Genomic DNA, 26,551 nt, shown 5'->3' with positions numbered 1-26,551 from the left:
GCAACTGGAGAAAGGTGAAAGTCGAGGCAGGAATTTTTATTGGGAGCAGTAAGAGAACTAATATAGTAATAAAGGAAAAGGCCACAAGAAGTGAAGGGAAAGAGTTTGGGGGTTAGAGCAGGATTTCCACTTACCGTTATTAAACCTAATAATTCAAGGTTTTGCATTTGGAGAAGAATAATCAGCCATTGTGCTTCGGTGGAAAACATCCAAGCGTTGACTTTTCAGAGAGTCTGGGGTTCCTCTGACCTGGCTTTGACTGGCGTCTGGAAGGAGAAATCACTATCTTTTCCATGTGTGCAAAAGGTCAGGCGTCTAAATGGGTATCTCTTCTTTAAAAAAATCTCTGTGATGATAAATGTGTGCATGGGATCTGGTGAAGCCAGGAGTTCCCTTGTAATTCTCATTTCTCACTTCTCTCCTTGGCCCAAAGATAGATACTGACCACATTTGAGTATGGAAACTTTTCAGCCTTGCCGTGTTCTCCTCCCTCTTGAGAGGCATGTTCTGTTTGAAAAGAGCTGAAAAAAATAAAGGCTGTTTTTTCACTTGGGATAAGAAAATCCTTCTCAAAGCAGTAAGGGCTCTGTGAGAGTAACAGGATCCATATGTTGAAGCTGGCTGCTAATACACAGCATATGGGCCAGTGAACTTTCCAGGCAGAAATATGCCTCTCATTCTGTAAAGAATGCCCCAGTAAATTCCAGAAAGGACCATTACTTAGGTGACAGATGGCATCGGCGCAGCTTCTGGGCTTCATAGGCCTGTTGTTCCATGGAATGTGAGCCACAGACAGGGATCGCAAAGGTCCTGGTCGGCCTTAAGATGGATGACACTGGCCTGTAGCCCTCTCTGTAGGGCCCCGCGCTCCCCCAGATACTGCAGGCTTGCTCTGTTCTCTTAGGGGATGTGCATCTGAAGGTAGTTCCTCAGGTTGGCAGGATTATTTGTTAAACTGTGTGGAAACATTTTATCCCCTACTCAGAGAGACAGCCTTACGTAACAGAAAGAACACTTACCTGGGAACCAGGTGGCCTGGGCTCTGGGGCCACCCCGGTCCTCACTAGACATGACCTTAGGGAAGTCTCTTTACCTCTCTTTTCTGATCTGGAAAATCAGGAGGCAGGACATGGTGATGGTTGGAACCCCTTCGGCTCCCTCAGGTTAGAACTCAGTGGCCCTGACTCCATCCAGAAGAGAGTGATGGGAGAAACCTGCCACCGCCGGGCACTCCTGCCCCCACCCCCACCCCGGGTGCCATGGCCCCGGCATTCTATTCCATTGCAGCTCTGTGCACTACGGGTGAAATTCAGGAAAGGTAGGGGAAGACCTTTCACTGCGCTCGGGAAGAATTCCATCCTCGGCCCCCAGTGAGTCATCAGCAGCAAACTGACTGAGGGAGAGGAGACAGGCTACCCTTCAGTTACTATACTATTTCTTCTGAACCAGCGTTTGGAAGTCTCTGGTCTCCCACTTGGTATTCTCACAGTGCAGCCCTCAGGATCCTCTCCCAGCCTGTTCCCGATTCCTCACCATCACCCTCACTCCCCCCCATTCCGTTCCTGTCCCACCGAGCCATCCCTTTCTCTGCAGCCTCTGCTGGGTTTTTCCATGGGCTGCTTTGTCTGTAGGACAGTTAGGAAGGCTGCGCCCCTGATAGCTGAGTTGCCCCCATGCCCCCCCTTCCCCGCCCAGGCAGGCCCTTTGATCCCTCTGTTCCACTGAGCACAGCCATGGTTGCTTCTTCATCAAATGAGCGCAGACGGAGACCCACAGCAGCTCTGCAAGGCTGTCACCATGGCAACGAGCATTCCCTCCGTTCTACTGTGAAGAGAAAATGGCTGTTCGAAGGAATGGCTAGCTGAGGCTCTATTACTCGGTCTATTTTGTCCAGGCCCCTCCTTCGTACCGGCTTTGAGAAGCTACACGCATTGAACCAAACGTCCCTTAGCCTTTAGCTTGCAGATTCACTTCACCAAAGAGGAGGAAAGGCAGAAGGAAGTTGAATCCCAATAAATAACAGCATTTTTCCTTCCCTGAAAGTTTATTTTCATGAGGAACAGTTATCTGCTCTAAGCAGATCAACGAGGAACTCCATGAATACAGGAATCTGGGAGATCCGGTGCAACGTGTTTTGTCTTACGGGTGGAGTGGAGCGTATAGATATTCCAATATTGCAGTGCAGTGGCCAAGAGATTCAGGGGACCGCAGGGCACAGACTCCAGCATTTCAGAAGAGGTGACTGACTACTTGGGGTGACGATGTTTGATTGCTGTCTCCTCTTATGCAAAGAGGCGTATGGGTCCTATAGTCGTGAGGTAAGGTGAGCGTTTGTTTGGCATCCCCTGCTTCAAAATCAGTTTGGATCTTCACGTTGAATCCTTCCACGTAGTGGTTGGGCTCCGTGGTGTGGGGAAGAGGCAGGAAAGCCTGTGCAGGGTTGTGGAGGGGCAGGCTTCCCTCTTAACACAGCTGTGGGGATGCTGCAGGTTGATGATCCATATGGAACTGGCTGGGCTGCTGTTTCCGTGAATCCCAGACTTGCTGCTACTTGGAGCAGGACTCGAAGCTTTCTCGAAGGATCAGAAACCTTTAGCGCAGAGGTCACCCCCAGATCCTCCAGGGGACCCTGCACTGTCTGATAGAAGATATTCCCATTCCACAGGGAATGGCCTGGACCCTGTCCGCTCCTGGCCCCGGCATGAGGAACTCTGGTGACAAGTTCTCAAAACCCAAACAACCTCCTATCTCCACTCTTTCTTGACGTGAGCAGGGAGACTCTGTTTTGGAATCAAAGCTCTGGTTTCTGTCTCAGAAATCCAAACGTGTGTCTAAAGTGGACATTGTCTTTTCCAGTTTCTCTGCAGGTGGATATTGTTCCCAGCCAAGGGGAAATCAGCGTCGGAGAGTCCAAATTCTTCCTATGCCAAGGCAAGTGCCCGTGTCACACCGCATTTCAGGAAACCCACCCCTCAGAGCAGAGCCAGCGGCTGTGTCTGCCCGGCTGATCGCAGTGCACCTGGGATCTCGGGTCACCCTGTGGCAGGCTCTCAGGGTGACCAGAGAGCCAGGGAAGTGCTCAGACCCCCTTCCCTCCCTTACCAAGGCTGCCCCAGGACAGCAAAATGTGCTGTGTGGACTTCTGCTTCCTGATGGAGGAGGTCTAGGGATTTTCTTAGGAGAGTCAGCACAGCCCCCAGACCCCCTGTGTCATGTACATCCAGAGTCCCATGAATGACACTGGAGATCAGGGCTGGTGCAGAAAGAATGCTTCAGTGGGTCAGTGTACGGATTATTACAATCCCCCAGAGCAGGAAAATCCGAGAAGGCCTAAAAAGTGCCTGAAAGAAAACTGAGTACCAGTACCTCTTTTTGCTGTGAGGACAGGTGCCCTGGGTTTCCCAGCTCTCTAGTGAATTCCAATATTCTGTCCCAGTGCCCCAACCAGAGCTTAGAATTTGTTGGACCTGGTGTCCTCGTCTTTTGTTTAGAAAACATGTCCCCGTTTCCACAGCTCAGCTAATTATCAGTAAATGTCCTGTGGAGGAAAGGCTTCATATGAGGCTTTGGAGTCTCTGTATGTGACATGCCTGGGATTTGGAACATGAAAGGACCAGGAAAGAGCTGAGCTAGGTGTAAACGGGCATCGAGCAAGTCGCTTTCGGCAGGGAGGAGCCTTGAAATGCTGTCATGATTTGCGCCAGATGAGGCGGCTGGTGGCCGCTGGATGTGTTCCTTCCAGCTTTGCCTTCATTACAGCAATTGAAAGGATCTGGACATGCAGCCGTGGAGCCCATAGCACATCTTGCAGATAGCGATATTTATTGAGAACATGATGGGCCCTGAAAGGAAGGCTGCTTCATTTCCACACTAAGCATCTTTGCAGGGCGGGGGGTGTGGGCTGGGGAAGGGTGCTGTGCGGAGAGGCAGGGCAAAGCCATGTCTGGGGATCCCAGAGCCCTTGTTCCAGCTCAGTGTCTGGACAGCTCAGCAGCTGTATCCCACGGTGCCTGGGGAAAGGACGCAGAGGTGATGCCAGCTACCTTCTTTGCAGCATTTAGGCAGATGCATTTGCCTCTCTGAGGCGGGAGTGCTGAAATGACAGTCATGCCAGTTTGTGCAGGCAGATGCTGGAATGAAAGTGGTTGGAGTCTACACTCCAAAACTAGTGTCTCATCTTCCACTTAAGAGACCGTAATCTAAGCCCTGGAAAACAAGCTGATGAGTTGGCTCAGACCAGCTAGCCTTGAGCTCAGATCCCAGCTATACTAACTCCCTTTGCCCCCCATTCTGTGAGGTTATAAGCTCCTAGCTTAGTGCCTGGCACACAGTGGGCCCCAATAAATATCTCTTCTCTTCCCTCACTAGGGATGGGACCACTATGAGAAATACCAGCACTAGTGTTTGAGTTCTTTCCGAATACTGTTATGGACATAACAATTAAACGCAGAAACCACCAACATGAATGGTCATCCCCCCGCCCCTTGTCATCAAGCCCGATGAGCTCTTGCTCAGTAGCTCTTACTGAGTACCCACTGTCACCCTGGAGAGGTCGTTGTCTTTTCAGCATCAGTGCTTTGAAAATGATCTCTTCCTCTTTAGTGGCAGGAGATGCCAAAGATAAAGACATCTCCTGGTTCTCCCCCAATGGAGAAAAGCTCACCCCGAACCAGCAGCGGATCTCGGTGGTGTGGAATGATGACTCTTCTTCCACCCTCACCATCTACAATGCCAACATCGATGATGCCGGCATTTACAAGTGCGTGGTCACTGCAGAGGACGGCACTGAGTCAGAGGCCACGGTCAATGTGAAGATCTTCCGTAAGATCCTCCCCCTTCTCCTTCTTCTGGGTTCCCTGTCCTCTCCTTTGTCTAGGAAGGCACATGGGTAGCAAAGAGAGTGGGATGGAGTAGAGAACCCACTGAGGGCTTGACAGGGCCCCTTTCCTCCTTTTCCCTAAGTCTTTTCTGCATCAAGCTAAGAGCTCCAGTACGTTTTTAAATGACCCTCAGCCAACTCCGAGCTCACAACTGTGTTCGTGCTGGTCACAGCTACCTCCCACTGGCCTCCATTCTCTAAATTGAAATTACACCATTCCCAGAGGACTAGGATGGGTTCCCCTCTCCCTTCCCCAAGGGTTGACTGACTGTTGTACACACTTCAGTTTATCCCCTCTTATTTCACTTTTTCCTTCTGGTAATGGAGTGCAAAGGCTTGGTGGGGTGTGTGGGGTTATTATCTGAACACTCTGTGCCACTCAGCATGGGTAGTTCCCATTGCCACTGAAACCAGCCTGGAGGTGGCATCTCATTACCTTGTTATCATGCATCTGTCCTGTTGGCCAGGGTAATGATGGGTGACAGCCAATGGAACAGTATTGATTGTCACAGTATTTATTGCCATAAGCCTGCTTTTCTTCTGTTTTGTTCTTCAAAATTCTTTCCGCTGTAGACAGGCTGGGGGTGGGATGGGATGCCAGACAGAGTGGGAGACCGAGGAAGGACTGGTGGCTCCTCCTATTAGTTGTAGAATAAATGTTCTACCAGTTCATTTTACCTGTGCACTGTGTTTCATTGGCTCCATCCCACATGGTAAAGACCCTTGGTAAAGACAATCCTTTCCCTCTGTAGACCCTTTTCTGCACAACATGTGATAAATTTAGCACTCTGAATAGACACTAATTGCCAAACACGGGTGATATATTCCCCTCCTCGTGCCAGCTGCTCTGCCTGCATCTTTGGCCAAGTGATGGGTGGGACCCCCTTTGGTACCACTGTATATATGGACTCGAATCCAAGCAGTATGGTGCCAGTGAAAAGGGATCTTTGTGGGAGAACCAGCCGTTTCTCCTCACTCTCCTCCTGTTCCTTTTCCAGAGAAACTCATGTTCAAGAACGCGCCAACCCCGCAGGAGTTCAGGGAGGGGGAAGATGCTGTGATTGTGTGTGATGTGGTCAGCTCCCTCCCCCCAACCATCATCTGGAAACACAAAGGCCGAGATGTCATCCTGAAAAAAGATGGTGAGACCTGGTAGCTGCCCTTTCCCCTGGGCCACTGAACCAGCTTCTGAGGTGTTCTAGCCCAAACTCAGATTCCAGCGTCCCCAAACCCCATGTCGTTTCCAGATCAAAGGTTGCATGTCTAGAGCTTGTATGTTCAAGCACTTGACTTTCTCTCCAAGGAAAAAGACAGATTTCCAATAGACTTTTGCCCTTGCCTCTATGTTGGAGCCAGGGCCACATTTTCTTATTGCAGCTTAGAGCCTCTCCCCGCTCCCTGGCCCCGCGCCCCCATAAGCCTGAAGGCAGGCATAAGGAAAGGCTCAGCCACCTGCCTGCAGATACCAGTCCTCTGACCGATCCTTGGATGAACCTGTGCCTTGTCTCTTCTAGTCCGATTCATAGTCCTGGCCAACAACTACCTCCAGATCCGGGGCATCAAGAAAACAGATGAGGGCACTTACCGCTGTGAAGGCAGGATCCTGGCACGCGGGGAGATCAACTTCAAGGACATTCAGGTCATTGTGAATGGTGAGGAGATCTGTTCTGCTTTCTCCACGGGTACAACCTTGGCTCATCCATGGCAACTGAGTCCACCCCTTCCCACAGCCCACCCCCAACCTCTGCCTTGTCTTGTTTGTTTGTTTGTTTTTAAACACACTTGTCTTTGGGTCTCCCTCAAGGGTGGGGACTTTTAGTGCAGTTCTGGAATGTCCTTCATTATCTTATAACACTAGGAACTTGCCCCATGCTTACTAGTAAATTCTTATTCATCCTTCACTGTCCTTGAGGTTACATCCTTCACTGTCCTTGAGGTTACTGTAAGTGTTAAGTTAGTCCCCTGGTTCAGTCTTCAAAGAAAATATTATAATCAATTCAGGCCTCAGAACAGTCAGAATCATAGTCTGTGGGCTTATTAATCTTAATTTGCAGTGTCAAATAAACACACCCATGGAATCGATCTGACATTTACAAGATGTTTACAGGAAATGTCAGTACTAAGAAAATAAGTAAATCATGGTTAAATTGCTTTGGATATGGATATATATTTTTTGCCAAACTCTCCCCCTCTCGTTCCTTTGGTAAAAAATAGTTTGTGCACAGGGTTGTTTGTGACAGTCCCAGAGAAATGTCGCTCTTTGGTGAGCTGGTGCATTTCAAATTGGTATTAACCATTTCATCACTAGAAGCAGGAGTTTTTAATTTTTTCCAACATCAAGAGCCCCCTTTTTTTTCTTTTTTTCTTTTTTTTTTTTTTTGCGGTACGCGGGCCTCTCACTGTTGTGGCCTCTCCCGCTGTGGAGCACAGGCTCCGGACGTGCAGGCTCAGCGGCCATGGCTCACGGGCCCAGCCGCTCCACGGCATGTGGGATCCTCCCAGACCAGGGCACAAACCTGTGTCCCCTGCATCGGCAGGCGGACTCTCAACCACTGCGCCACCAGGGAAGCCCAAGAGCCCCCTTTTGAAAGTCAAGTTCCATCAATCATGGTAGTTGTAAGATTGGTATGCATTGATTAAGAAAATACATAATGATAAATAGCCACTGTAAATAGAATACCATTGTAAAATGAACAAAACATACTCATATAGCTTCTAAATCTATATTATTGAAAAGCAATATTATATATTGTTATATGTGTAACAATACTATGTATTGTTGAAAAGTACTAATGTGCATCTGTGGATGAATTATTGATCCAGTTTACAGTAATTATTTAGTGCACACCTGAACTTAGATCCCTCACAGTAACTGGGCAGCTGCCCAGGACTCTTGACCGTCTGACCTGGGGTCTCCCAGAAGTGCCTCTCCTCCAGGCCAGCGGGTCCTTCCAAGTTTTCCCCGCCACCCCTGACAGTCCTTTTTTCCTTCAGTGCCGCCCACCGTCCAGGCCAGACAGAGCATAGTGAATGCCACCGCCAACCTCGGCCAGTCCGTCACCCTGGTGTGCGATGCCGAAGGCTTCCCAGAACCCACCATGAGCTGGACAAAGTAAGAAACTGGCTCGTGCTTTTTATCACCGACTAGTGGAGAAGGAGACCTTGCAGGGCCTGTCCTGTGTTGACGTTTCAAGGGAACAGGGGTGGGTGGCTGAGGAGCATCAGCTCTGGGTGCAGAATGAATTCTTTTCTGTCAGGTCCTCTTGCCTTGTGTGTGCATTGGATTCCTTCATTTTCAGTTTGTGGGGCAGAACCAGAGGTTCTCTTTGGAATTTCGGGGGGCGCAATTTGCAGCCCTTGGGCAGAATCGGAGGTCTGGGTAGAGGAATCACGAGGAAGTACAATTTGGCGTCTTAACTTTCTGTGAAGATTCCGTCTTTCGCATGGGTTTGGTCCGTGTTTTATGGAAACTAATGAAAAATTAACCTCTTAGCTCTGTAGTCAAAATCACGGTCCTTTACATTTCTGTGCCCTGCAGGGACGGGGAGCAAATAGAGAATGAGGAGGAGGAGAAGTACCTCTTCAGCGACGACAGCTCTGAGCTGACCATTAGGAAGGTGGACAAGAACGACGAGGCCGAGTACGTCTGCATTGCCGAGAACAAGGCCGGCGAGCAGGATGCGTCCATCCACCTCAAGGTCTTCGGTAAGGAGAGGGGGGTCAAGGTCACCCCTCTGCCACAGTTCCGCTTACCCCACACAGTCCATCAGCAAGACCCTGTCCACTCTGCCTGGGAACCTACCCCACTTCTCGCCAGCTTCACCACGTCGGCCCTAGTCCAAGCCATGCATCGGTCCCCTTCAGCCCCTCCCACTCACAGTAGCCAGAATAACCTTAAGCGCCACCGCTCTGTTTCAAATCCTCCAGTGGCTTCCTATTGCAACCAGAATAAAATCAAGACTCCCTGCCGTCAACAGAAGCCAGATCTGAGCTAGCCCCTGGCTTCCTTCCTGACCTCATCATGCCTCTGCTGTGCTCTACATTTAAAGCTCTCCAAGCCCAGAAGCCCTCTTCTTCTCCCTCAGACACACTAAGCTTGTTCTCTGTCTCAGGGCTGTTACGCTAGATGCTTCTTCTGCTTGGAATATCATTTCCCCAGATCGCCTGTGAGCCGCCCTCGTGTCATCCCTAATCCAGATGTCAGTGCATCATTCAGATCAGCTTCTCAGTGAATCCTTCCCTCCCTGCTCTGGCCAGTGCATCTCCCTTATCTTCACCCCACCCATCTCTTCTTCAGTGCCCTTCTCCGTACCTAAACTCATCTCATTTACATACTGGTTTGGGGAATTATTTCTCCTGCCTCCACTCTTACATGTCACTTTATCTCTGTCGTTCCAAACAGCGCCAGACTCCCGAATAGGCCGTTGCTAAATATTAGTGACCAAGTGGCTGCCTCTGTCTCCATTTTTTCTTTCCCTGGCCTGTGTGAAGCAGGGTCTTAAAAGTCATGAAAAGAACCTCCATATCTCTACTCATTTCGTCTCTATAAACTCAGTTAACTTCCGTTCATTTAGAGCTGAAGTGCACTTTGACCTGACTTTGACAAACGAATTTGTGGCAGAGAGATGTTTAACCTAGTGGCTCTCAGCTCTGTCTGCCCGTCTTTTTTAAAAACACTGATAAGCGGGCTTCCCTGGTAGCGCAGTGGTTGAGAGTCCACCTGCCGATGCAGGGGACACGAGTTCGTGCCCCAGTCCGGGAAGATCCCACATGCCGCGGAGCAGCTGGGCCTGTGAGCCATAACCGCTGAGCCTGCGCGTCCGGAGCCTGTGCTCCGCAACGGGAGAGACCACAACAGTGAGAGGCCCGCATATCACAAAAAAACCCCAAAAAAACAAACAAAAAAAACACACAGATAAGTGAGTCCACTGTAGGTGGTGCTGCCAGAGTACAGACACCGCAGGGGCAGCCCTGGCGCACGCAGCTCCCTGGTGGTTCCAGCACCTGCGCTTTGGGAACCTGCCTGGGACCCGCTTGTTTAGCCTGATCAGGAGAACTCATTGATGTTTGTAAACATAGACCTTTGAAAATCAAGCGTTTATGTGCAATTGGACCCGCTATCCCAGATGAATCCTGTTTACTCATTAATGACAATTAATTAATGGGCTTAGAAACTGGTTATCAGTTTGGTCTAAATTAACTGTACATACTTGAAAGTGAAGCTAAACTTCTTGGAAAATATTCTTGACAGTCTTTTCTTGGATTCTGACTTATCTACCCCAGTCACTCTGATTTTAAGGTTTTCTAGATGAAAGACAGATGCATCTGTTAATGTATCCCTTAATTTTCACAAATACTTACTAAGCGCCCTTGTTGCTGGGCGAGGGGCTACAGAGATGAGTAAGGTATGGTCTTTTGACCCTGAGAAGCACAGAAAGGGACATAAACATATAAGCCTATAAATTATAATAGATGGTGTCAGTTAACAACATTTGAGTACCAGCTGTGGGCCCAGCCATTGCCCAGGTTACGAAGATGAATAACATACACTCTGTTCTCATCAGTGGGTTCACAGGCTAACGGAGATCATCAGTGCTGAAATTTTTAATGACAACCCATTATAATGACTTCATAATAGCAATACGCCCAGTGTTTTATAAGAAAAGATTTGATTTCTGGTCCTGTGTGACAGAAGTTAGAGAAGTGTTCGAAGATGATATGCTTTTCCCTAGTGGGAGTTTCCCAGATGCAGGAGAGGTGGGCAAGCCTTTCAGGGCAGGCCACACAGGCCTCAAGGCTGGAAGAGCCAATGTTGTGGTGAATGTGAACTTGTGAATGAGGACTGTGTCTGCTCCACTCACAGGCCTACCCCCAGGGCCTAGAACATCACCTGGCATATAATAGACACCCGTGTTTGAATAAATGAGGGAATCATAATCAGATTTATATGAATGAAGCATAATGTATGTGGCAGGGAGATGAACCTGGAAACATGTAGTCACTTGTCTTTAGGAACTTCTTTTAGATATCAGCTCCATAAAGTAATAATAATACTACCCAACACAAAGTGAGCACGTATAATGTGCCTAGCACGTTGTATGTGAAGTACTATCCATAAATGACCTCTTTTAACCTCATCACAATCCTGTGAAGTAGATTTAATTTTTATCCCCATATTGCAGGTGAGGAAGTTGAGCACAGAGAGATTAGGTGTCCTACCCAAGGAGCCGGGACTCAAACCCAAGCTTACACATCCATTCCCTGGGCTAGCAATGGTGGCCACTCCTCCATGAAACCCAGTTTAACACATATTACATCTGAATTCCATATGGAATGACTAGTGGATTCTGCCTTTACCTCCATGGGATACGTGGTTTCTCTACGGAAGTACACTCAGTTCTAACTTGGCTGGTCAAGAAGAGATCTTGGCTTCTGTTCCAGGCCTCTCTGGTGGCGATGGCTGCCCCAGGAAGGAGGACTGTGTAGTGTCAAGAGCCACGTGGGGCTGTGCTGAGGTGAAGAGGGTGGGTGGGTCCAGGGAAGGAGGCAGGGAAGGTAGGATGCAGGAACTGTGGGACGGCAGGATTTGTATTTCCACCCTCCTCCCTCGCCACAGATTCCCTCCTGCATCACACACACACTCTCTCTCTCTCACACACACACACACACACACTCTCTCTCTCACATACACACTCACACACACACTCTCATACACACTCTCACGCTATCTCATACACACACACTCTCACTCTCACACACTCTCTCATGCACACACTCACACACTCCCTCTTTCACACACTCACACACTCACACTCTCTCATACACACACACATTCTCACACTCTCTCTCACACACACTCTTTCTCTCACACACACACTCTGTCTCTCTGTTTCACACACACTCTCACACACAGACTCATACACACACACACTGTCTCTCATACACACACACTCTCTCACACACACATTCTCCCTCTCTCTCTCTCTCTCTCTCTCTCTCCCTCTCTCTCACTCCACTACCACAGTTCTTTCCCAAGACTGCAGCTGGGAGAATGTTCATTAGGCAGCCCAGTAGAGCAAACGAGGAGAGGTGGGCCGACTCCTGCAGAGACAGGGAAAAGGATCATAGACGCCCCATCCTCCGGGCCCGCCCACCTCTAATCTGGGCCCCATCCTCCTCTGTAATATCCTGAGGAAAGTTCACATGGTCTCCTTGGAGCAACCTGGTACCCCATGTGTACCCTCCTTTCTCTCTTCATTTCACATTCTTGACCTCCTTTCTCTCCTCCTCCTTCTGGCCTCCCCATGGGTTTTGGAGATTGGTACTAAGGCCTGGGAGCCAGGTGGGGAAGGGCTAGCTAGTTGGGGCTTCATCTTTCTTCAGCCCCTTTTTCCCTCTCCTTTGCCTTCTGCCTTGCCATCGGGGACCAGCATTTGGGGAGAAATGGGACAGGTTCCCCAGAAGCAGCAGAATTACAGCAATGAGGCAGAAGAGGAAAGAAGCCTGAAGCTTAGATAGTAAAGAAGTTCTCAGAACTGTGGCTTCAAGAAGGGCTAGCAATTAGTGTGTAAGGGACATATCTAAATTAGGGACTATCGTAATTACCCTAAGTAATACCATTTTTTCCTAAGAAAGGGACGTGTTCCAGCATGCACTGCCCTAGTTATCAGCCAGAAGCTCTCTTTACTAAGAGCATCCTACCTCCCTTTAAACTTGGCAGTGAATTTCCATTGCTCCCCTCCCCTGGGCCCTTCTGAAGAAGTATTTTTCTCTCCACAGATTCTTATTATGCTCATACGAATGCTCTTGAGACCTCATGGTGCTGTGGTCTGAGGCAAGTTCACCAGTGGGCAGAAGCTTTGCTTAGCTGACCCCTTAGGACCAAAGCAGCCCTTGTGAGTTACAGCAAAGGACAAACAGACTGCTGAAGGAAGGGGTACCTGTCATGCCCAACACCTCAGTGCAGGGAAGTAGGGGCCCTGGAGCCCTCCTTGGCCTTGCAGGACCCTGGATTGGAGTTAGAATAGACAAGTCTGGCCCTCAGTGGCTGGGTGCAGAGCCATGGACGTGCTGGATGGAGAGAGCAAGCATGCTTAGAAAACTCACAAAGACAGCTGTGCTCACAGGAGGGTCTGTGGGGAGAGGTGCAATGGAACATTCTAAGGCATTAAGTCTCATGGCGGCAGGTGGAGAACAAAACAGGGATCCAAAGTCACAAGGGCCGAGAACGGAGGTTCATTAAAATGGTGTACATACCATCCACAGATAAAACCTGGAGAGATTCTTCTAGGTACTGGTGTTCAGAAGGAAGGAAGCTTTCATAAGCAGCCTGACCCCAAATCTGTCCCTGTCTGCTCAGTGAAGCCCATTGTCCCAGAGTAATTATTCAGAGCATGCCTTTCACTCTCCAGAATGCCCCAATTTGGACAATAAATGGTATTGCTATCCTATTTCCAAGGCAGCATTCTAAGCCTTCAGTTAGCTCCAACAATAGCATTGCTTCTGAAGTGCAGAAAGGAATAAGTTACCAGCAAGAAGCTTGCCTTCCTTCCAACAGCCTCTGTAGCCCATACAAAATTAGCCATGGTTAATAATGTTTTTAACAAGAATATATTTTGCCTTGTTCAAAGACTTACACAGTGTAGCCTTTATAACCATCTGGGAAATGGAGTCACCAAGACCAGATATTATTAATAGATGTTAACTGTCCCTTGTCTGTCTTCTGCTAACCTTTTGCTGCCAGGACAAAGCACTGTGGAGTGAGACAAGGTCAGCAAACACTGTCTGGATCACAATGTCCATGTAGGTTCCAAGAGGCCAGAAAGTCAGCCGCCTCCAGACCCCAAACCAACTGTCAGTTCAGTAAATTCAGTTGTTGGGCTGATTTCTTAACGTTTCGATCTGTGGTTTTTATTTTATTTTATTTTATTTATTTATTTATTTATTTATTTTTTTGAGGTACGTGGGCCTCTCACTGTTGTGGCCTCCCCCGTTGCGGAGCACAGGCTCCGGACGCGCAGGCTCAGCGGGCATGGTTCACGGGCCCAGCCGCTCCGCGGCATGTGGGATCTTCCCGGACCGGGGCACGAACCTGTGTCCCCTGCATCGGCAGGCGGACTCTCAACCACTGCGCCACCAGGGAAGCCCTCAATCTGTGATTTTAACAGTAGAGAAATGCAACTTTTATTTTGCTTCTCTAAAACCTTCTGTTCAACACACTTTAGCACTTACTCCATCCAATATGAGTTATAACCTCCTTGAACATTCTGTTGATCAAGATAGACACAGAACCTTCCTGTGGGAAAACCTCACTCATATGGGTTCCATCAGTTCAAATTTGTAATCATTTGACCACATTGGGTTGAGATGTGCCTGGGTGCTAGCCATCAAAAAGGATTTGCTCTTCTAGGTACCTCGTGTAAGTGGAATCTCATAGAGCCAGAAAGTACATTGGTAGATGCCAGGGGCTGGGGGGTAGGGGGTAGGGAGGGGGAATAGGGAGTTAGTGTTTAATGACAGAGTTTCAGTTTTGAGAAGTGAAAAATCTGGGAGATGGATGACAGTGAGAGTTGTACAACAATGTGAATGTACTTAGTGCCACTGAACTGTCCAGTTAAATATAGTTAAAATAGTATGCTTTATATTATGTGACTTTTACCACAATAAAAAAAATTTCAAAAAAAAAAAAAAGGATTTGCGGAGATTTTCCTGGTGGTCCAGTGGTCAAGAATCCGCCTTCCAGTGCAGGGTACGCAGGTTCAATCCATGGTTGGGGAATTAAGATCCTACATGCCATGGCGAAACTAAGCCCGCGCACCACAACTACTGAGCCCGCCAGCGCCCTGGAGTCAAGGCACCACTAACTAGAGAAGCCCGCACACCTCAACAAAGACCCAGCACAGCCCCCCAGAATTAATTAATTATTTTTTAAAAAAGGATTTGCTATCAGCAGGCCATTAGTACAGATTAACTGTAGGAGAATATTTGAACTAAATGAGTCATCTTATATGGAAGCAGATATTTGCACAGCTCCATCATTGTTTTCTGTTTATTAAAACAGAATTAAGGCCTCAACTTGAAGGATATATAATAGGCAGTAGTTTTAATAGTCTACTTGGAGTTACTGTATGAATTTGAATATAAAGGAAACGTAATTCTTTCAAAAATTATCCATAATTCTGATTTATTTATTGTTTGTTTATTTATCTAGCCTGACCTTTTTCTCTATTAGTGAAATAAGTTATATTTGTGCAGTGTTATCTTTTCTCTTTGATGGATTTCAGAGTATAGTGATTTCAGAGGATAATTGTTTTAAGTTGGGAAAATTCAACTTTCTCTAATGTTTTTACATATAAACTCAGCTTTCGAATGCTTGTGCTTTCTTGCATTACCCAAAACATTTGGGAAATGAGCTCATCTCAACTCATCTTATTCCCAAGCCCCAGCCCACTCCCCAGCCCCCAGTGAGTCACCCACCACATTTCCTTACTTGAGTTAATGCTAACACGACCCTCCTAGGGTATTAAGAATCTCAGAGTCGGGCTTCCCTGGTGGCGCAGTGGTTGAGAGTCCACCTGCCTATGCAGGGGACACAGGCTCGTGCCCCGGTCTGGAAAGATCCCACATGCCGCAGAGTGGCTGGGCCTGTGAACCGTGGCCGCTGAGCCTGCGCATCCCGAGCCTGTGCTCCTCAATGGGAGAGGCCACAACAGTGAGAGGCCCGTGTACTGCAAAAAATAATAATAATAGAATAAAAAAATAATAATAATTAAAAAAAAGAATCTCAGAGTCATTTGGACTCCTAATTTCTTCTTTGGATTCTTCCCGTCTCTACTTGCCCTCTGTTCGCTTCCACTTCCTGTAAAGCCTTCCTTCAGCATCTCTCTTGAAGCTGCCCTTTCTCCTCTGTTCCCCTACCACCACCACCGAGAGGACGTTCAGGATTGTATTATGTCACATCTGGGGCAATGCCAGGGCTTCCAGGTTGGTTTACCCACCTTCAGGTTTTCTCCATCTTCAATTTTGCCTAGATTAACCTTCCTTTAATACAAATGAGCATTTCATTCCTCTGACTAAACACTGTCAGTGGGTCTCCACCAGGTAGGGGATAAAATTCAAGCCAGAGTTGTAGCCAGGCAATCAAGATGCTCTCTGCCTGGCTCCAGCACTGTCTCCCACTGCTTTGAGGCACAGACACGCAGACCCTGACGCTCTGCTCTCTTCCCCACCCTCTCTCCACACATTCTTGCTTCTTTGCTTTCATTCACGTGCCTTTCTACACTTGGAATGACTCCGTGTCCACCCAAAGTTCCATGTACTGAAAATCTCATAACCCAGCCCCAAAGACAGCCCCAAAACTGTCTCCTCATGAAGACTCAGCCAGAGGAGAGCTCTTCCTCTGCTCAGGCCTCCTGCACCACCACCGTTGGCGATCGCCCCATACAGGACACTGTTATTCCTGTCACTTTGGTATCGTCATATGCCTGCTCCATTGTAAGCTGCTGGGGGGGTTCAGCTCGTTAACTCGTACAACACCTAGAATAGGGCCGTATGATTAATAAGTTGATAACCTTTGTTGAATGGTGCCTTTATAATTCAAACCTGGAAAGCTAAAAAAATGTCAAACTCATGGAAGTGTTCTGTCTTTTCAGCAAAACCCAAAATCACCTACGTAGAGAACCAGACTGCCATGGAACTAGAGGAACAGGTCACACTTACCTGTGAAGCCTCAGGAGACCCCATTCCCTCAATCACCTGGAGAACATCCACCCGAAACATCAGCAGCGAAGAAAAGGTATAATGTTGCCCAAGAGTTTCAGGGCCATGGAATGTAGACTCTACGTGGATTGAGTCTGCCCCATGCCCAGTCCTCTTCGGTGAACCAGAAAATGGGATGTGGTCACTGGAGGCTGCAGCCGGGTCCTATGACCCCCCTCCTCCAGCCTGCCCTGACTGTGGCCTGCTCAGCATCCCCTTGAGATGGAAGGGGCACAATTCCTTGCATGGATTTGCAGGGGTGTGATGTTAGTGGGTATGGTTAGGTTAGACGTTGCAGGGAGGAAGGGGATAGTGATTTTCAAACCAAGGTTATGGAGCTGGGAGGAACAAGGAAAGTTACGGTCCCAGTGCACTGGGTGATATTAGCATCATCTCAGGAGCACCCAAGGAAACGTGTCCTGGAACTAATAGGGATCATGATGAGCCTGTTAATTCTTCTCCTTGTGATTTGTATGTTCATGCTCTACATGCACTATATGCACAAAAGCTTGGTTGCCTTTGTGTCTGCCTGTATTCTCAGCCACACTTGCATATCATTTTGTTCTAAAGGCAAAAATAATTAGCAGTTTCTACGTGATGATGGTTATACCAGGTTCTACAATATATTCTCTGAGAGATGAAGAATATTACAGCAACCTTCCTGGGAAATGTAAATGACTGGGAAGATTTAGCTTTCAAGCACATGGATTTATAGGCCACTGGAAAAGCTGTCTTTATTATTAACAGTCTATAAAAATTGAGGGAACCCCACATCAGGCAGCCTTTTGCTGTTGAGTGGGCCAAAAGACAGGGGGAGGAAGAAGCTTGGTTTTAAAGCAACTTAAACCTTCTTATGGCACTTCTCCAATCTCATCTCATATATCCTGTAGTAATGGGCTTCATTTTAGTTGGCCAGAGCTTTGTCACCTATTCAAGGAGTAATGGCCTTAGCCTTAAAGAACATTTATAATGGATTGCTGATTGATTAGAATGTCACAAAAGATAGATCTTCACTCTTCTGCCTGCCTAAAGGAAATCCCTAGAGAGGGTATACTTAAATAAAGCTAAAAAGGGATAGTGTGAAATTTCAGAGCCAAATTTGGGATTTGCATTTGAAGAACTGATTTCTCTCCTACTAATAGAAAACAAAACTAAATCAAGAGGAACAGAAATTGCTGTTCCAAAAAAACCCATTAATTTTTGCAAGGTTTACCTCCAGAGTTGAATTCAACCTAACAAAAACTCAATTGAGGAACTGCTAAGTATTTTTGAAACTTGCATATGCTGTTTGATATTGTGAAAACCAACTGAATTAAGTAATGTAGAGTTTACTTGGATACTTTATCAACATTGGAATTAAACCCTCAGCTCAGATTTTAGCTCCCATCGTGTGTGTTACGTGGATTGAATGTACATTTCAAGGCTTAAGCCACAGGGCTGCCACCTGGCAGATTTTTCTACATCAGGCTTGAGAGTAGATTTGTCCAGAATGACCCAGTGTATATCTTTGATCTAGAGGGAAGGACAGAAATAACATCGACCCCAGATGAATGATGGTTTTAAATTCTATATCTTTCCTAGGAGTAGCTCAACGGTCAAGCTAGACCAGAAGAGTTATTAAGATTTGTGCCTACCTCAGGTCCTTTAATAGGTGGGCACTTCTGGCTTGTATCTGTGAATTCATTTTTATAGAATAAGAACAAAAAAACAGGTATTAATACACACTCATACTTCCTAAATATTAAAACCAAGGGTGTCTAGCAGAGACCATCTCAAGCCAAGTAGGCTTTGCATAGTTCAATTATCAGTGTAGATCATTAGTCTCAATCTGAGATAATTATTTAAGCCCAGCCACATAGGTTGTGTTGCGCTTTCTTTTACTGTGGACCGCCTTCAGGTGACATTACTGCAACATGAATGAATCAATGTTAGAACAAGCCTTCCAAATTGGCCAGTGATGTGACCCCAGATCAGCATATTTGCCTAAACGAAATGCTGTGTAGAAAAATTGCTATTACTGTTCATTACCTATTGACATCAAAGAGGCATGATAGCCATCTTATACTGGGAAACAGAGATGGCCTATTCGTGAGTCAGGTGGTCTCCAGATAGTAAATTTCACTTTTACTTTGGCAGCTGCTCCTCGTTTTCTCCTCCAGCTGAAGTTGCATTATACATATTGATAATTAGGTATCAAGATTATTAGAGTCACAGAATTATAGGAGGGGAAGAAAACAGTTTTCTTTTTAAAGTCAAGACTATGCGCTGAGCAGTAAGAATAGCCAACTGTTTCTCCTGGGAAGGGAAAGAAGCCTCCTCAGAAAGTAGATCACATAACCTGCCAGAATCATAGAAGGTTGGAAGGAATGGTCCTTTGGAGGTTCTCTAGTCTCACTGCCAAAAATTCACTCAGCCCCTGCTTGAAGGGTGACAGTGTCGGTTCTTTGCAGTCAGGTGGCCAACACTGATGGTCAAGAGGCCCTGCTTCGGTGCCCCTGCCACTTCTCAGCCTTCCAGCCCCTATAACTCAGTCCTTTGTGTGAGAGCCATTAACTAGCTCTCCAGTTTTCCTTTACTCAGCCTTCTGTCCTGTAACCCATCCGGTTATTTTCACTGCTGCTCTTATCTTACGGTTTCCACACCCTTCACCTTTCCAGTTGTCCTGTACTAGAGAGCTTCACTTCCCTAGTGTCCCCTATAACTTTGTGGTGCCCAGTATAGCTAATGCAGACTTCCTGGCTCATTGCTCCCTTGGTCTGGACACTGAAATGCTGTCAACATCACGTTAACCCGTTAGCAGTTTCCTCACTCTGTTGTCTCCTGTTGAGCTTGTGATCAACTAAAATGCCCAGTTCTTCTTGGCATGAACTGCACTTAAGCCGCATATCCCCTGTCCTGCCCTTATGCAATTGATTGCTTAACCAATAATGTAGAATTTTATATTTATTTCTATTAAAAATTGTTTTGTTTGTTGCAACCCAGTATTTCTCAGTGGGGGCCACAAATGACAGTTTGGGAAGACTCTCTCTTCACTGGGACTGTCCTGTGCATTGCAAGATATTGAACATCCCTGGTGCCTTCCCTTTAAATGCTAGTAACGAACTCTAATCATTGTCGTTACCAAAAGTGTCACATACAGAAACATTCCTTGGCTTGAGAACGACTATTTTAGTCCATCTTTCTGACCAGTCAGGACTGGCTTTCATCAGAACTGTCCTTAGAGTTCTTTGGGTCCAGGGCATTTCAACCAATGGAGGTCCCCCCTGTTTTATCTATGTTTGTTAAAAGTAATGGGGTATAGCAGTCGATGGTGACCCCAGTTCTAAGCACAAGACCCAAGGGCAGGCAATTCAGCCTTCCCCATGCAACTGCCATCTAGCATCTCTATTAGCTGTTGCTTCCAACCTTGTATGAATGCTTCTTTGAAATATCTTTGTCCAAGTCACTGATAAAAATGTTGACTGGAACATGGTCAAGTACAGAGCCCTTAGAATGCCACCAGTGATTCCCTGGGGTGAGTGGCTCAGAAGGTGAAGCACATAATGCCTTGGTGCTCTCCTATGATTCCGATGACTTTCATGGAAGGCTCAATACTTCCTTTAATAAAGTTAGTGACAACAGAAGCTGATGAAAGCAGCTTGGTCTTTTGCTTCACTGCTTAGTTGAATCTAGTGTTAATCCTTTTTAGGAGGAGAAGGGAGAAAAGGCTTTCACTCACAGGCTTGTGGTGACTTTCTAATGGAATACTGATGTTCTTCATTTAAAAAAGAAGGGAAGAAAAGCAAACACCACTACCCTGAGCCCAAAAGTCACACTCTGTCTTTGACAATGTCTCTAGGTTTAGTCTAGTCATTCATTTAAGATTGATTATAATCAGTCCGTTCGGCTTCAGCTAGTTGAGTTGGTTTCACTCAACACATGATAATAGCTAGGCTAAGTTTGGGTCACTGAGATCATTAGAGGAGATCATCTGTCTGAAAGTTAATCCATTTCTTAGTGGTCACTAGTCTGTTGACCAAAAAACTTTGAATATTGTAATGGGTCAGTTTGATCGATGTGTATGGAGGTCATTGTGGTAACTGCAGATACAAAGAAAGTTTGTGCATCCACATCATTTTATTACCCATCCTATCGAGGCTCATTTTTTAAATTGCCAGGTATTTTAAAGACCCACAGTGAGCGGTGCCAAATTCCAGGTACCATTTACATATTGAGTGAGAGCCCTGGATGGTAATTTACATACTCTCTCCCTGGCAGAACAAGTCCAGTGTGTGCTCATTTGAATGTATCAGTGCCTTTGAAGAGACTGGGAAAGAAAGGCTTGTGAAGCCTTAATGTCTAAGGAGAAGGAGAGGGGCAAAGAGTTGAGATCAGAAGAGATAGAAATAAGTGAAAGGCATTTCATGAACCTTGAATTCTGAGTAGACAGAGTATCCTACAAAAAAGAGAAACCTTTTGAAATTCTGGATTCCCTAGAAACTGAAGTTTCTTTTCACCAGGGAGAATTCCTCATTCAGTGTAAAACAGGTGCTCACTCTTCAACATTGGGAAAGGTGCCTGCATTGAGCAGCTGGAGTCTAGTTTATCCAGGATGTGGGCAGAAGTATAACAGGGAATACTTAGGATACGTGTCTATCACTTTACTTCACTTTAATTTGTATACATACTCCTACAGACTTGTGTGTAAGATCATAAAACATGCAAATATTAAAAGAAACTGGAACTAACAGTTTTGGGAGCACTGCTAATCATATACTAGTTTAGGTTTTAAGTATGTATATTTGCATATCAGGTTGCCTTAAAGTGGGCTACGTGCCTTCATCAAATGATCAGGGTCAAGATATATCCTATTATCCTACCAGGCACACAGGTAGAAGGTCAGGCTACTATAAGCATTGTGTTACTAGCACCTACTTATTCTAAAAGCCACAAAACCACAGTAAGTTAGGAGAGACACAGGAAGAATCGTATCTGAAAAACAAACAACTCCATATGATAGGGCCCCTGAAAATTGTCTTGATTCGTGCAGCCCTGGCATGTGGCAGACAAGCTTCTAAGTGATGTGGAAATGGCAACCACATTTGACATGTTGGCCCACTGTTCCTTTGGTCTATGCGTGTTCCTCTGTTCTCACTTTCTTCTTCATGCTAATATCATGTGACATAATTCAACATCTCCATCCTCATGTCTCACAAAAGCTCCTTGCATTTAGTGGACTCTTACTGAATGTCTGCTAACTCATTTGCATTCCCGGGATTGCATTAACTGTGTCTCTGGCGTCGTTTCTATTCTTCTTCCATCTGAACGTGAGGGACAATCAGGCAGTCATGCCATCTAATAAAAAGAATAATGCATGTATGATAGTTTTGACTCCCAGCATGAAATCAGAAAAACTGTAAGCATAGTAGATTCCCCAGTGCTGGATAAATAAAAGTCTTGATGTGGGTAGGAAAATACCTGAACCCCCTTTGTGAATGCCGTCTTTGATGAAGATGGTGAACGCTTAAGCCTGCGTGTCATCTGGGCGTCCCTCTGCCTTTAGGAACCAACTGGAACGTACCATAGCACTCAGAGTGCAGTATCCTCAAAGCTTCCTGTCTTAAGGGCATACTTCTCATTCCTAATGTACCCTTCTGCTCCTTTGTTTGTTCCTTTTTTTAAAATAAAAATTTGATTTTTAATAGAATGCATGCAAAGAGTTACAAAATGCATGAGCACAAGATAGTATATTGGTGATAAGCTGTCCAATAAAATCCAAAGGAGGAAACCTACTCTAGAAGTATCTCTAGATTGTGTGGTTAGAACTAGTAGTATCACCTAATATTACGAGGAATATTCAAGATGTTTTGGAACAGGAGCAGTCTAATATATCTGCTGGTATCCATATGTACGTCTTCTAAAGATTAGGAAAGCCTTTACCTTTGAGTTATACATCTTCATGTGCATAAGTGGGGGAAGAAAGCTGAACATAAGCTAAATCCTAAATTAAATTGGGTAGTAAACACACCGTTGACAGTGGGCCTTGGAAAAAGTTCTGAATTACAAAAGAAGCTGCATGTGCACGGAATGCAGTGTGATACATCAATTCTCTAAAGCAACATGTTGTAAAATTTTACTGCTTTCTTGTTGTGTTTTATATCTTGTTCTCTACAGGCTTCATGGACTCGACCAGAGAAGCAAGAGGTATAGCTTACCTGACCACTAGCCAGTCTGTAGTTTTGAAAGCATTACAGTTCAACTCACCATTACAGTTTAATAACCTGACATGCTAAGACTAATGACTAATTTAGTAAGATTAACGAATAGGTCAATAGTGGTAGACATTACTTAGCAATAGTGTCACTTTAGGATGAGCAAGCAAGCTGTGTTGGGAGTGGATGAACAAATCCTTATTATTTCCTAAAACTGGATCTTATTCTCTTGCTGGTGCTGATAAAATCACATCCAGGTAATTATACTTAGAGAAATAAATGGCCCCAACTCCCAGGCCGGGCATTTTGAAATGATAAAAATTTTGACTCTTACCTGGTTGATGTGGCTTTGGATCATAAAGTCACAGAGTTAATGATCTAAAAACCCACTCAGCCCTTACCTTTCCAGCTCAACTCATCTTGTTGCTCACTTAATTTTATCATGACTGGTCTTGGTAAATTACCACATCACATCTCATCTCAGAGCAATGCAAATGACATCTCTCACTGGTTTTCCCAAATTGCTAAACATATCTATGTTACTTTTATAGAGCATTAAGTTTATGAGATTAGAATGATTTGTCACAAATGGCTCTTTTTTTTTTTTTTTTTTAAGTCAGTAGCATATTTAGCCTTTGAAATTTCTCCGACTGCTTGCTTCAGTTTGGGTAATGTGGGACTTAGTTTGAAAACTGAAGCTAAATATAAATCTGTAGATTGTAATTGTTGTATCCCCAAGACCCTACTGATGATCATGCCTGTCATTCTTGACCTGATTTGTGTGATTAAGTGACAGAGAGTGAAATAAAGAACAGTATGTTTTAGATGAAGTTCAAGAATCGAATCTATAACTCCTTTTTTTAAAAGTAGCCTTTTCTCCAGATGGAACTTTGATATTGTGTAATACTGTAAATGTAGAATATGGCAATCCTGTAGACTGTATTTTAATTGAGTAAACCCATCCCCCAGTCTTGCGGAAATGATAATTATTCAGAACACATAACTCATGCGTTCAGGTCATAACTATAAATATTTAATGCTGTTTAATATTTAAAAGGTGACTGCCTGTCCCCAGGCACTGATGCTAGTTTCTGCACCCTGCCGTCATCAGATCTAATTCATTATAAGCTCTCTTTGTATCATTCCTTCCTCCACGTCGTAGGGACTGTAGTTAGGTGCATCCCCTCGCTAAAACACTTGCCTCCTGTAAACACTCCCCAGGAGTGCTGTCACAGACTGGGTGTTTTTATTGCCCAAAAGTCATGGGCTCGTTGGGATTGGGGAAGGGAGAAAAGAAGGGTTAATTATCAGCCACTCCCCCTCTCATTCTGCTTGGCCTTGCGCATCTCCCCCATCACTCAGATTTAGACGGGGCCAGATGAGGAGCTGAGATTTATCAGGGAGCATTAAGGAGATGTTGAGAGAACTGTTATTATTAGTGGACGTAATTGGTTTACTCCCAGGAAAGCAGACACCTCACTCCATTTTGCAGACGTGTCCTTATCTTAAGTTATCTCGCTCTGGACATAATTGACTTTCAAGTGAGTTCTGCCCCCTGGGGCTCAGAAGTTCCGTTCCCTCCTATTTGTCTCAGTCAGGAATGAAGACCATGAGTCCAGATGAGTTCAAAAGAAGGCTTGGGTCATGGCTGATTTCATTCTGTAAGTTCTGGAAAGCCTTAGGACTTTTCCCTGCAAGAAGAGAGACAAAAAAAAGTTTTGATGAGAAGAGCAATTATAATTGCCCTTCGTACGTTTTTGCAAAACCGGGTCTTCTTGCCATAGTGATCTTTTCATTCATGCCCAGGGTTTATCTGCTTCCTCCTCGAGTCTGGACCATCAGCATGACGTGTGGTCTGGATGGCTTGGAGGTGGTGCTCTCTGACTTTGTCCTGGTGCCAGAGTAAATCATTTCAGAGGGAGATAGTCCAATCACACTGGAGTCTGTCTGCGTCCCCTCGGAGGGAGAACTGGGCATCTGGCAAATAATTCCATCATCAATCCTGTTTTGAGCCACCACAAAATAAAATTCTCTATGGAAGGCTGCCTACTGCTCTGCTGACATCATTAAATGAGAAAATTTTCCAGAGAGAAATTTAGACAAGGAGACCAGAGAGAAGGGGGAAAAAAAGTAAGGCTGTCAATGCAACCATTGCCTGAGCTTCTCTTTGACCATTTTCTAGATTAGTCTGAGTAAACACTGCTCATGCCCCCCTTTGTGGTTACTTGTTAATGTCCTTCTCTTACCTACACAACTTTCTTTGCATCTTTTGCTGTTGTATCCTTCCTTATGGAAAAGTTCTCTTGACTTCGGAAAGATTCTGATCAGTTTTCCGTGTTTGTGGTGGCAGCCCCAGGACAAATCCTGGGTGTGTGACAAAAAATTACAGTTCAGTCGCTGGCTGGCATCACTGTTGGCTGAACCTGTGATCTCACTGAGATAACCAGAAAGGCCGGGGTGAACCATGAATCCCCTCTGCCTTCATTCTGCTGTCTTGAGAATATAGGAATGACAAGCAGGTCAGGTCAGCCCTCAGAGATACTTGCAGCGTTGACCTCACACTCCTGAAGCCACGAGTTTAGGTGATGCTTCAAGATTGTGTTTGGCTCATGACTGTAGACCTTTTTTTTTTTTTTTTTTTTGCGGTACGCGGGGCTCTCACTGCTGTGACCTCTCCCGTTGAGGAGCACAGGCCCCGGACGCACAGGCTCAGCGGCCATGGCTCACGGGCCCAGCTGCTCTGCGGCATGTGGGATCTTCCCGGACCGGGGCACGAACCCGTGTCCCCTGCATCAGCAGGCAGACTCTCAACCACTGCGCCACCAGGGAAGGCCGACTGTAGACTTTTGAGATAAGTGCTCCACACCTGCCTGTGTCAACTCCCATTCATCCTCTGGGGTGCAGCTTCTCAACCCATCAGCTTCACAGCTTTCCAGGCCTTGTGGAGGCTGAGATCCAAGGCATCTGGGCATTCCTGTCAGAGAGGGGTAGCCCTCGCTGCAGTAGGTAGTGGTGGTTTTGCTTGGCTCTTCTGCCTGTTTGCTGGCAGTTGTGTTCTGGCTTCTGGATGTGGATGTGATGGGACTTAAATAATTGAAACAGATTAGCTCTACCAATGATGGGACTTTTTGTGGTAGATCTGAGGCTTCTGTCAAGGCCAATGGTGTCTTGCTTTTGAGCTCCCCAAACTGGCTGCCATATGATATTTCAATGCTGGGTTTTGGGCTTCCAAACCAGCAGCTAAAAAGAACCTGAAGGCAGGTATTCTTTAGTTCTTTAAAGACCCAGCCTCATGGGATGACGGGCAATATGCATAGCACTCACCTGTCTATCTCTATGGAATATGGCTCACTGGAATTAAAAAGCATGGCCCAGCCTACGAGGAGCTAGACTCCTTCTTCAGATTGCCAGCTTTCTTGAGGGTCTGAACTCAGACCGCATGCCTAGACTCTTCCTAGGCCAGCAACCAGTTTACTTAAGAGTGTCAAGGGGGGAAACCCCTTGGAAATATTTCAGTGCCCATTGCCCAGGGCTCATATGCTTATTCCCTGTTTGACCAACTCTTGTAATTCCAGAGACTCAGGAAGACAATTCTAGGGTCAAGGGCTAGAATATGGTGACTGTAGTGTCCAGGATCCCAAATCTGCCTGGGATTCTCTGTATCACTCTTCCGGGAGAGGGGACCCAGTTCCCCTCACTTCCAGCTCAACAGCTCCTAAGCTCC

At 46.1% G+C, this 26,551-nt stretch overlaps 1 protein-coding gene across 10 annotated transcripts in view; it reads left to right on the top strand.

Moving 5' to 3' along the window:
* Positions 1 to 26,551, top strand: part of NCAM1 (neural cell adhesion molecule 1) — a 327,301-nt gene that overhangs the window by 258,580 nt on the left and 42,170 nt on the right. For 9 of the 10 annotated variants that reach the window (XM_081241440.1, XM_081241444.1, XM_081241438.1 and 6 more), the window contains exons 2-8: positions 2,857 to 2,931; positions 4,603 to 4,821; positions 5,878 to 6,021; positions 6,394 to 6,531; positions 7,874 to 7,991; positions 8,418 to 8,584; positions 16,531 to 16,673. In XM_081241440.1, coding sequence (XP_081097566.1) covers positions 2,857 to 2,931; positions 4,603 to 4,821; positions 5,878 to 6,021; positions 6,394 to 6,531; positions 7,874 to 7,991; positions 8,418 to 8,584; positions 16,531 to 16,673 — 1,004 coding nt within the window. The remainder of the gene's footprint in view (positions 1 to 2,856; positions 2,932 to 4,602; positions 4,822 to 5,877; positions 6,022 to 6,393; positions 6,532 to 7,873; positions 7,992 to 8,417; positions 8,585 to 16,530; positions 16,674 to 26,551) is intronic. The other variant, XM_081241441.1, reaches the window with a different exon arrangement.

This window comes from Mesoplodon bidens (genome assembly GCF_964165515.1).
Source record: "Mesoplodon bidens genome assembly, chromosome: 7".
Lineage (NCBI taxonomy): Eukaryota > Metazoa > Chordata > Mammalia > Artiodactyla > Ziphiidae > Mesoplodon > Mesoplodon bidens.
The sequence above is the reverse complement of the archived record's forward strand: the minus strand, read 5'-3'. Positions and strand labels throughout refer to the sequence as shown.